Here is a 12,521-nt window from a genome sequence, read left to right as displayed (position 1 = left end):
CACAGCCTGAGGAACTTGTGGGTTTATTTTCACTGTTGAAACAACCTGGGGTGACAACTCTCTCTTCAGGGTCTTCCACTGTGATATGTCTTCCCTATCCAAGTGTTTGCAGAGAAGGTGTTGAAACCTGTGACAGTGCCTTACTGGCATGCTGGGCACCCTTCTCCGAAGCAGATTTTTTGTGGTTCCAAGATAATAATTTGGTCAGGCCAATGGAGATGGACTGGCCAAATGTGGAGTAAAGGTCCAAACAGCAGATAATGGACTTCATTGTTGCTGAACTGATGTTCCTAAAATAATCCACATAAGGCAGTGAAATACCACAACACAGAAGATTTTGTTTCCTTCCTCCTGACTTACACATCCAATAAAGAGTGACAGTTCAGAATCTGGTCACCATCTTTCCTGGGAAAATGACTGACGACTAGGAAATGAATTCTTCAAAGTAACTTTGAAACCCTCAGCCAAACTGTCCCAAGCTTCTAAAAACTGGCTGTTAGTATGGAAGAAGTTAAGGGATTGCAAACCCTTCCAAGTTCCCTGGATTTCAGTGGGAGTACTTACTGCTGGAGCTGGGATTTCAGTGTTTGTAAAATGCATTTAAGAGAATAATAAAAAGGAAAGTATGCAGAATACTAATTAACTAATTAACATTTAGAAAAATCATAGTGTTTCTCATCAGTGTATATGAACTGCAATAGTTATAACCACCCTGATGATACAAAGCCCTAACATTTATGCAGTTCTCTGACTAATTTACTCCAGCACATGCAAACAAAATTCGATTGAAGGCTACTACAATATTAACAAATATCTAACCAACAAATCTTAAGGGCTGTAGTCTTATCATATTAGTTGTGGAAACCTTTTACATAACTTGCATAATTTAAATATTTACAAAATATAAACTTTCTTGTCTTATCAAAAATAGTTCTTTGCACAATTAAACAACAGTAATCCTTTCACATGATGCTTTTTAAGCTAGGCATAAAATCACTGCATAAAAATAAACAACCTTTCACAGATGTAAAATAAAATTAAGCCAACAAATGGAGATAGAGAAAGTGTTATAATTAACAGTTTAAATATTTTAATGGTGTGAGCCAATCCATAAATTGTATTGTGCATTGAACTTACTGAGGATGCTATCTAATGAAAAATTCTAGCTGCTGATTCTATAAAGAAAATCTGTTTTAAAAACTCCATTGCTTTATGGCAGATTCCTTTGGGCTAAATCTCATGTGGTTAATTTTGATAATGATGGTGAACCACCAATGAGATGGTTGAATGTGGCAGGTTATTGCATAGAATTCAAGAGTGGGGTGACAACCAGCTGACTTGCAAAATGTGTGCTCAGATACTCAGGAAATGCCTGCAGAGGGTTTTATTTCCTTCAAATATCAAACTGTACTTCTGTCCCTTCTCAGACCTGTCCCTTGTGTGTTTGAAGGTTAAAAATCCTAAGATTGCTGTTTGGTACCCCATTCACATTCACCAAGCTGTGCTCCTGCCTCTCTCCCCTGGGCACAGCTTGACCCTCCTTTTCCAGGCAGACACTGCTGAGCTCTCTGCAGTCACAGACATTCCTCACTTCCTGATGCTTTTCTGCACACTTTGCAGAAGGCAGTTTTCTGAACGGCTGCAAAGCAAATGCTTCGTGGTCAACAGCTGAACTCTTTCCCTATCTTTGTCTCTTTCCCTATCTTTGTGGGTTTTTCTGAAGTCTGCAGATATGAACTAACTAGTGGATCCATCTAGTCCCAGTTTTAAAAGCACAGACATGAGCACTATATCTAATGTGTCTTTCAAACTCTCTTAACTCTCAGGCTAATGAGATCTTGAGATTTCTCCACTGTACCTAGCCACCACATGGATCTTCAGGACATTGTGTCTATTAAATACTTGAAAAGTTTAGCATCTGTCTCTGCTTATGGAGTAACATGTTAAAATGTTCAAATGTGTCATCAGGAGTCCTTTTTGCTGTTTAAGCTGTCCCTGCATGCAGCCTGATATTTACTCAGCTGTCGTTTCAGTTGAGGCATGCTTGGATACCCATTGTCTGGCAGTACCTGTTGTTCCCCCTGAGGCCGATCCCTCTGAAATCCCACATGGTAACAGTGATTGCTGCCCCTGCAGCAGCTGTGTGCACTACAGAGGGTGGATGGTTTGGCCATGTTTCCTGTACTTCATCTTACTTGCAGGTGTGTACGTCGGTCATGGTCTCGCACCTCCTGCAGCGCACGTAGCAGCACCAGACAAACTTGCACTCGCACCTTTCCACGTGCCTGACAACGTGGGTGTTGTACCCACGCCCACAGCACAGCAGGTTACAGCCCTCAGGTCCCTGTGAAGTGCGGTTACATTCTCTTCCCTGAGTTCCAGGGATCCCCAGTTTTTGGTCTTCGACACAGTAATTGGGTGATTTGTTTACATACAGCAGGTCCTCCTTCCCAATTGGTATTTTTCTCTGGCTTTTCTCTTTCCTGCGTAGCTTTTTTTTCAGTCTGTCTGATATTTGTATGCTGTTTTCATACTTATCCTTTAAAAACCGGCCAATCTTTTCAAAGGATGGCATGGTTTTCCAACAAGTTTTCACAGCACAGGACCCAGAAACACCATGACAACGGCAATCCACAGACATCAGTTTTGCTACAGCCTGAAAGCAAAGGGAGAACAACATTTGAATGTGGTCTTTCATTCATGAGGAATGCTGCCTGACATCAGTAGCACAGAGGTCTCAAAGTATTTAATATTACAGCTGTCACTGCTATTTCCATAACAGGGAAGTCAGAGCACGTGTTAGGAACCAGGTTTCCCGTCCTGGACCCCCACTATGAGAGGCATGATTTTCAGACTTGCTCTTCATTTGCAGTTTCAAATGGCCATAATGTAGCAATATTGATCACAACAGTGAAAGCTGTGATTTCTGGACGGCTTTTCATTTTGGAGGATCCTAAATACCTGAATGACATGTCCTGTGTTGCTCCTCCCATTGCTGGAATGAAAAAGGCTCTCATGGGCAAAAGGGTCTAGTGGGTCTAGCAGAAAGGGAAAGCAAGGATAGGAGAGGTCATGGCACCCTTCCTATTTTGGAAGACACTTACTGGGCAAGTAAGTGCCCAGTTATGTTGCCTTTTAAGGGTACTTTACAGCTACCATGAAGATCACTAAACATTCACAACCGTTTGTAACTAAGGCCACAGGAATGGCTGAAGTCACACAGCAGTGCCTGGGCAAACAGTGTGGCTCAGAACCCAAAGCAGCACAGGAGGAGGCACCTCAGGGCAAACTTTTGGAAGAGCAGAAGGATGCCCACATATCTGAGCTTCACAGAAAGTCTGTCAAAAGACCCACCATGAGGTGTCCTCGGCTCAGGTATTCTGTAGTAAATCTCAGATGCTTCTCACTTATAGTCTTGAGCCCTGTTATTTTAATTTAGACATTACTAGTTCTAGTACGGGTTTCTAGTGTTTCCAGTTTCGTAATGGCTCTATTTAACACAACTATGTAGTTGCATTCCTATTACTTTTATAACTGTCAATGTTTTAGCAAGTTTCCACAGTTATTGCCAACACTTAAATACCCTTAGATGAGATACTTTTCCATGCCCATGCAGAAGCACGAGCTGGGCTGAACAGTAACTGTCTCACGAACAATGCAAATCTGAAGCCTGTGTTAAGCTTTTTGTAACACACAATTTTGGCTCAGTTTATAGGATATCAAGCCTGAAATAACTGGAATCTGTAAACAAGCAGTAACTTCCTTTACCTCATATCCTTGAGACTGATTCAAACACTCAGGAGACAATCAATACAATACTTCCTTCTCTAACATCTAATAGTCATTGTATAAAATCATATAATTAGTCTTGTGACAACCCTCACATTAGAGTTTGAAAAAGGCATTGAAAAATCACACATGCGCAGATATTGTACAAGATATAGTTTTTGGTTTGTTTTACATTTGCATTAACATACCTTCTGAAGCCATCCTGTAGACTCATATGGGCCATTGGTTAGTGGTGTGGAAAGCCCATGTTGCCGTCTTCCATTTTACTAACCTTTGCCCCCATATTTAATTTCCACAATCAAAACAATTGGGAAATTTAACAGTAACTGTAGATTTTAAATTAACTTATAGTAAGTTTGTCTTGAAACTTCTCATGCATCAAGGTCAATGCATATTCAAATTAATCCTCTTTGGAGGAACTGCTTTTATCAAAACATGGGGAAAACAAAAAAAAAAGAAATCAACATCCCAACTACATGATGTTTATTACATTTCATCCTAAGCCTTTGCTTATCCCTCAGCCTCCACACATACTAGCTGCTGTCAGTCTATGTCTTTCTGAAACTAAATTAAAAAAACAGAAGACAAATCTAACATCCTCCTCTGGTTGCCCCTGAAAAAGTAGTTTCATTTGTGCCAGTTCCTAAGCCTTGATTCTGCAGTGAGATCTGATACCTGAAATCCTATCAAGCCCCACTGGCCCTCTGTAGGACCAGAAAAAAACTCAAGTCCCAGACTCCATATTGGTAGCTCAGGCAGCACAAATACCATCCTCAAAATTCCAAAATCAGTCAAGGCATACAGCAAATTAAATTAGCTATTTCTAATCTATATGCTAAACTGGGACTTTCTATCATGGTGACTGTGGTCACTGAAGTTTTGGGATGAGTCCAGCATGGTTACTCCATTGTTTTCACTGGGCATTGAGGCCTCCTGGCACATTCTGCCCCAAAGACATTGACTCATGCTTGAGCTGGCATTTGCATAAAATTCTACAAACATTTAAAAAAACCACATGGCCGAAATGTTTGCTTGGAGTTGCATCTTTGGTGAATAAACAGGAACGATTTGTAGGTGGAGGTTACTATGGAAGCGAAATATGCAAGACATTCACAAAAAACATTAGCAAGAAAGAGCAGGCATATGCCCTGACCTAGAACAGTCATTAGCCTTTGCAAACTGAACCTGGCAAAGAGGTACTTCTGTACAGGAAATACTTCCACATCCTGTGGGCTGGAGATTTTTCTGCACTACTGGAAGAAATAAGAATATTGCAACAAGCAAACTCTCACCCATGAGCACACACAGATTCTTTTAGTGGCAAATCAAATGCTAGTTAATGCTGGTTGATACTTACCATGTCCTCTACACAGACTAGTTTCTCTTTAATAGATAGACTTGACCTTGCTCATATCTCAAGAATCTGTCAATAACAAAATCACTGGGTAGTCAGAATATTAATCATTAAGATGTAAGAGTGATTGAGGCAGATGAGAATTTAAAATACAAGGACAAAAAGTCTGTCAGAAGACAGATGACCAAATAAAAATGTGAAGGAAAACAAGATATCAAAAAATAAATCATACACATGACTTAAAAATAGAGAGGATTTAATAGAATTTTTCCAATTTTGAATGATGTTATTTTTATCAAGTAACTAGAATTTCAAAGTAGTTTTAAATCATATTGTGCTACTAGATTTATAAGGTTACAGATGTAACCTTATATAAGGTTACATATAAGGTACATAAGGTTACATAAGGTTATATATAAAGCTCTTACTAAGGGTAGAAGGATCCAGAAATTGTCAGAGGAAGCTCTGGACATGACTGCTAGGTGCTAAGGGTGAGTTACTTCCATGTGGGCAAGTAGCCCAGCAGATGACGCTCAGAGTTTTTCTCTGAGGATGAATTAAACAAAAGTAGAAGAAGATAGAATTTTGAAACAGGAGCAGAAACTGATGTTGAACTCTTAGACTGATATAAAAATATAAAAATGCAGCATACATTAGCAGTGTATGAATGAGCTGATTAATGAAAGAAATACAAATGTGATTCAGTGTCTTGCTTCCAAGCTGCTAGGATGGGCAAATTTTAAGCCTGGACTCCAATATACTTTAAGTTGCCAGCACAGGGAGGTGACATTTTGCTTTGCCTGATCACAGAACATGCTACTGCATCTCAGTCTGTCATGTGAACTTCAATGAAAAAGCTCCCATAATTGAACATCTGGCAAAATTTAGGGATTGGGCATCTCCTGATGGTACAAACAAGATGGTACACCTAAGATTGTGCCTATAGAGCCAACATGGCCTTCAGGTGGGACACAGCTGAAGCATACACCTGTGTCTCAGCGGTGCACAGTGATTGCAGAGTTACTGGGACCATGACCTCCAGACTGACTACACAACCAGTGTTCTGTTTCACATTTTAGGTTCATATGGTGAATCTGTTCAGTTATTCATGAAATAGTGAGAGGATTCTCCATATGAAACAAAATTCCATGGAGAGCTTCAGAGGAGCACTGTTACGGAAACCTAGTGGATAGATGTGTCATTCTGAGCAAGGTGGGACAAGTTTCTTAGGTGGGTTATGGTACTGACTGATGTCTGGTGAGAAATGACCAGTGTGGTGACTGAGCTGGGTCCACCAGTGTTGTGGTCAGCCACAAGCCCATCTGAGCAGTTCCTCCTGCCCCTATTGCTACTCAGCCTTGGTGGTACAACACGCACAACAAGAGTGCAGGTTAAGTGATGAACAGAGATGAACACTGCTCTTTTTTAAAATTAAACCTGAGAGAAAGATAATTTTTTTATCTGTATTCCTTTCACTAATCCAGTACAATTAACTGAGGGAGCAGCACAGGGTAGGAAACTGTGGCTAGAACAGACAGACTGTGGCAGAAAGCAGAGACTGATTTGCAGCAGAGTGTCAATGGAAGCTTGCATACCCTCTAATGCCCGTTAATGCTTAACACGTTCAAGTTAAGCTTTCTGTTGGCAGGCACTGCTCTCAGCTGTGAGACAAGGACTGCCAGTACTTGTTTTGTCACAGGAACCAATGCCTGTAATCAAATGTTGCAATTTCAGCCGCTGGTAGAACTAATATGATTATTTATGAAGACAAGCACGTGCCCTACCAGAGGTGCATCACTTATGAACAATTCCAAGCTTGGCGAGTCTCTTACCAATCCACAAGTATCAGTAAAAACAAACTCTCCAAAAAAGTCCCACACCAAATAAATTTCCACAAGTGGAAAAGTGAGCAGAATTTTTCCAGTAGTAAAATAATACAATGATAATGAACCCATAGTGCCTGACTCCCCACCTCCTTTTGTACAAGGAGCAGAAAAGCCCAACTCACATACACACATCTAAGCACACTGAAAATTGCCATGCTAAAAGATGATGAATGTTTAACTTCTAGCAGAATAAGGATGCAATTTGAATCTTCTGAGGGTCACATTAGTGGGCAACTCAAAAGACACACAGTTTTAAAGTTTTTATGTGTTGATATGAAAACTATGAGATGTGGAAGTATAAAATAACATTTTGTACTGAAATAGGAGAGAAACAAGAGAATTCTGCACATACCAGTTCTATTACTAACTGCAAACAAACACAGAAGTACTGTCCCTGGAAGACTGCTCTTGCAAGACACCAAACCAGCAACATGATAGTATTTATTACAAAAGATCATAAGATATCAAAACATTCTTCTTGTAAGCCCCAAAACATGAAGGCAAACATTTTTTAGCATCTCCTAGTTAAGATTTGAAAATACAAAAAGAAGAGTTATGCTAAACTTTACTTCAGATAATATTGCTGCTAGAAATCCCAAGTACCAACAATAAACATTCTTTTTCATTCTGGACAGTGATCAAAATATTTGCTTTATCCTATATTTTTCCACTAAATTACAAAATATTAATGCATGGAAGCTGACTATATATATTTCTTCCTTAACTATCTCACTCTACAAATATGATAAACAACTCTTTGCTCTTTCCTTAAGGAAATAATAATTTAATCTTCTGTTCCTCTTATTAACATCTCCTACTACAAGATAGCAATCACTTTCCTTGGAGATGATTTAGCTGACTGACATCTAATTAAACTCATAGCTTTTAGTTCTCAGTTTTTACTTAGGTTTAAAGTTTGCTTCAACTTACTTCAGTTATAAAAAGGATCTTTGTCACCTGGAATTATGGAATGATTTCAGTTGGAAGGAACCTGAAATATTTTCTGCTTTTCCAACTACATAGCTTAAATGAAATAACACATATTACCTGTAAAAATTACTTCAAATTAAAGTAATTTTCAATTATATCACCATGGCTCTTAGGTTGGCTTACTATGGCTACTCCTTGTCTGTGGTAGATAGAAAAGTTGATTACAGTAAAACCCACTGATGCTGCTTCCAGCTACAGGAAATTTCAGAGTCACAATGGAGTCCATCAATATGTGTAGTCAAAACCAGGTTTTCCCTTTTTTTTTCCCTTTAGTTAAAGCTGTGTCGCTGAGCAAAACAGATTTAAAGTATTATGGGCCCAGAGAGCCATTAAAGATGAAATCTCCAAGGTAAAGCAAAGAAAGTAATTTTAAAGGAAAAATAATACTAAAAATAATAAAAAAATAATACATTATACAAAATAATACATAATTTTATGGGAAAAATAATACAAATCTCTGCCATTCCAGATGAAAGCTCCAAGCACTAGATTACAGGCTCACATGTCCCTATATAGGCTATTGCTGCCCCCATTTTACATCCTCTGCAGGACAGGAAGGAGAATCCAATGTCACACACCCAAACACAGTTTTCCTCAGCAGCCCTGGGTTGGAAGTTCTTTGGACTGAAAAAAAGCCATCCAAAATCAGTGTCCTTTCATTTCTTTGATGCATGTCCTAACCAATGAGCTACTTTGAAGGTGTCATTTCTATCCCATGTTTTTAAAGAAAATATTAACTCTTGATTTCCCCTCTGAACAATGTTAAACTTGCACTCTCAGGTGTGGACTGCAGGCTGCAGATGAGTAATGAGGCCTTGTGTCTAGCTGACCTTCTCAGTCAGTATTAGAGAGAATTATAAATGCAGGTCATGATAATAACAGAATAATCAGTGACAAAAATCATATCATATTATGATGATAACAGGACTATTTCAACTTTGTAACTGAATATCAAATATCTAATTAAGATAAATTTACTATTTAAGCACTGAAGATCTATTACTTATTTTGTGGATTTTACTTTAACATAGAGAAATTAGTTGGTTAAAACCAGCTTGGATTCTGAGTTTGTACATGTTTCTTTGGTGATGTTACTGCTGTTCTTGCCAAGGCCCCACCTCCTTTGGCTGATGCCATTTTGTCAATGAAGGTGATCAAGCAGCTGCTGCCACACCTGAATGACACTTACCTGCCTCCCAGCCTCGTTGTTGTGCAGGTTCATCGCCACCAGCCCGCTCCCACTCTTGCCTGTTACGTTCTTGAACGGCACATCCAGGAACTTTCTGCTGAAGGACATTCCATAGTGGATATCATCAGAGCAGCCGCCCCAGTGCCAGCCCTCGCTGGCTGAGCCGCCGTGCTGCAGGGTGACATCGCAGGAGCACTCGGTCATGTTCCCCGCGCTGCACGACCGCGTCACCGAGTGCACGAGCCCAGCCGCCGTCACTGCCGAGATGAACGCGGTCTCCTTCGTGCCTGCACAGCAAGGCGTGGAAACGTTACTCCATAACTGCCTCTGATCACCTTCCTGGCTGGGCTACAGAAAGGGACTTTACAAGCCAGATGACTATTAAAAGGGAACAGTTACAAGTTTAAAGTCATCGCAGCTTGGTCTATAGTGTGAATTTGCTCAAAGCAGTGGATGTTCATACCCCAAAATGACTTCAGGGCCTCTTCATATGGCCATGCTATTAATGATGCTGTTTCTCACTACTTATACAATGCAATTTTCGGTAACTTCTTTCTAAATCTGATTAGGAATTTTATTTGCCACAGAAATTTTCAAGCCAAATAATAAATAAAGAATCAAACTCCAAACCAACCACATTCCAAACCCCTTTCTCTTCACTCTGTTTTTCACTATCCATATTGATTTGAAGAAGAAAAGGTCAGTCTAAATCTCAGAGAAGTTGTCATGATCCCAGGTTACTTTGGTACAGGGCCAAAACTTACCTCATGCTAAATTTAGCAAACGTTGATGTTCTTCTATTTCACAAAGGTTGCAAAGAGCCCCAAAAATCTTAAACCAGGCAGAAATCAGCACAAAGATATTTAGGCCATGTGCCTTTCCTAGAATAAGCTGGCCATGGGAAAGACAGCAGCATGAAAGGCCTTTACTTGTTAGACTGTATCTCAGAAGAATCATGGAGGGACCTGCCCGGGCTTCTTACGCCTGCCCCATTCTCTGACACTTCTGGCATAATGTGGCACCCAGCCACATTTAACACCTTACTGTGTTAAGTAAGGCATACTCTAAGCAAATTGAATATCATTGAGTGGTCAATAAATGCAGATGAAATTTTACTGAAGTGGGCAATTTTTCACTGTTGTGAAAATTATTTCTTTCCAGTCTTCAGAGCTTCTGCTCATGGGCAGGAAAAGTCGTGTTTGTTTCTCCTGTTTGTATTAGTCTGTGGTGCCAGTACCATCATAAAAGTCTTCCACAGTACACACTAGTGAAGCTTTGTGGGTGAACAGTGGCAGTCATTTATGGGTCTTCAGAAACAGTCCTTCCTGTTGAACAGAAGGACTAACACACATATGGCTCCATACAGTGGGGAAAACTCTTTTTTTCTTTTTTCCCTCTTTCCTTTTTGGAATATGCACCACTTTTTATTCCTCACTTTATGTTTTCATGATTTAAACTTGTGGGTTTTACACTGTTTTAGTACAAAGTGAAGATTGCATGAACACAAAGTGAAGTACCACAATACTTACAATCATATCCATCACACAATCAGTGACCAGGGAGCTAAAAAAAGTTTTTTGCAGGATCCCTGCAACTTGCAGGAAAGCTTTGGTGTGACTTTTCTTACAAAAAAACTCATCCTTGTTTCAGTGGAAATTCCAGCAATTTCATAATTATTTTATAAAAAAAAAAAAAAAAAAAAAAAAAAAAAAAAAAAAAAAAGCGGCTTTGGTTTCATTGTGCTGATCAATACCACATAACTGAGCACATATGATATATTTTAAAGAATTTCACATTGTATTTAGTGCCCTGAGCAGACTTTTTTATCTGCAAGTGACCTGTTTGAAATAACATGTCATAAGCCCGCTTATTTAGTAACTATGACACAAGGGGATAAACCCAACATAAGTCTAACAACAACAGTATTTCAACATAGTTAAGTGGATCTACCTACGGGCAGTGTAAACCACGGACGTTCTACGCGAAAATTACAAGAAGCAACCACAACGTTGCAAAGACAAGGGCAGGTTTTCTCTGCTCGGTGCATTTCGTGTGCCTGCGGTACCTCCCGGGACGTCGGCAGGACCGCCCGGCCCGGCTTCGCCCGGCTCTGCCGACGGGACGCACGGACGGTCCCCGCCGCCCCGCGGGGCTCCTGGCCACGCAAAGCGATTACCCCGGGGCAGCCTCGGGTCCCCGCCCCGCCGTGCCCGCAGCGGCCCCTCCGGCGCGGTCACTCACCGCTGCTGAGCTGCTGCCCGAAGGCGGCGGGGGCGGCGGTCCCGCGGCGGGCGGCGGGCGGCGAGCGGCAGTCCCAGCGCTCGTGTCGGAACTGGCTGCGGCACTCCTGGAGGCCCAGGCGCGCTCCCTCTCGGATCGCGGGCATCAGCTCCGGCTTCTGCTCGCACAGGTCCTGCTGCCGGCGGTTCAGCGAAGGGCTGGCGCAGCCCGGCTTCTCGGGCCCGCCGGCCGCGGCGATGCCCAGCCACCTGCGGAGGCAGCCGCCCGTCAGCGCCGGGCCCCGACGGACACGAGGGGACGGGCTCCGCGCAGCCCTCCCACCCTGAACCCGCGCTCGGCTACTCACATCCAGGTGCTGCCGGCGGCGGGGCAGAGGGCGAGCAGCAGCACTGCCCGCAGCAGGCACGGTCCGAGGGGAGCCCCGCGCCCCATGGCAGCCGCATCCAGCCCCGCCGTGCAGCCGCCCCTGCCCGCGGCCCGGCCCCGGGCAGCAGGGACCGAGGGGGACTGTACCCAGGGGCACCCCCCTACTCGGGTGTCTGCCCCTCCAGGGACAGGAGGCAGCCGGCGAGGCGAGCCTGGGCCGTCGGACGGCCGTCCTGGGGAGGCTGGGCTGACAGGGAGGGTGGCAGGAGGGGACACATCGGGAGCGCTCGGTTCCTGTCAAGGTGACAAAGTTGGGATTGATGTTTTCCCCGGCTCCTTCCCCGGCTGTGCCTCCCAGCCCGTGCATTGGCCGCCCGGGGGCCGGGGCGGGCCGGGGCGGGCCGGGCGGGGGCGCGGCGGGGGCTCCGCTGCACAAAGCACCGCTCCGCACGGCCCCGCACGGCCCTGCACCGCTCCTCACGGCCCCGCACCGCTCCGCACGGCCCCGCACGGCCCCGCACCGCTCCTCACGGCCCCGCACCGCTCCGCACGGCCCCGCACCGCTCCGCACGGCCCCGCACCGCTCCTCACGGCCGCGCCTCTGCGGTTCTGCCTCTCGGGCTGCGAGGCGCCCAAAGCGGCTGCGAGGTGTGTAGCGGGGACCGGGCACGGCAGAGCGGAGCTGAGGGCAAAGGAACCCGTAGGT

The 12,521-nt window shown here is 43.4% G+C and overlaps 1 protein-coding gene across 1 annotated transcript; it reads right to left on the bottom strand.

Annotated features, from left to right (window-relative positions):
* Positions 1-653: 653 nt before the first annotated feature.
* Positions 654-12,075, bottom strand: WNT16 (Wnt family member 16). Its single transcript, XM_053978639.1, has 4 exons — positions 11,796-12,075; positions 11,450-11,697; positions 9,209-9,495; positions 654-2,656 (listed from the first exon to the last, which is right to left on the bottom strand). The coding sequence occupies exons 1-4, from the start codon at positions 11,879-11,881 to the stop codon at positions 2,192-2,194; spliced, it is 1,086 nt and encodes a 361-aa protein (XP_053834614.1). The 5' UTR covers positions 11,882-12,075; the 3' UTR covers positions 654-2,191.
* Between the last annotated feature and the right edge of the window lie 446 nt (positions 12,076-12,521).

The sequence above is a fragment of the Vidua macroura genome, chromosome 5 (genome assembly GCF_024509145.1).
Source record: "Vidua macroura isolate BioBank_ID:100142 chromosome 5, ASM2450914v1, whole genome shotgun sequence".
Taxonomy (NCBI): Eukaryota; Metazoa; Chordata; class Aves; order Passeriformes; family Viduidae; genus Vidua; species Vidua macroura.
The sequence above is the reverse complement of the archived record's forward strand: the minus strand, read 5'-3'. Positions and strand labels throughout refer to the sequence as shown.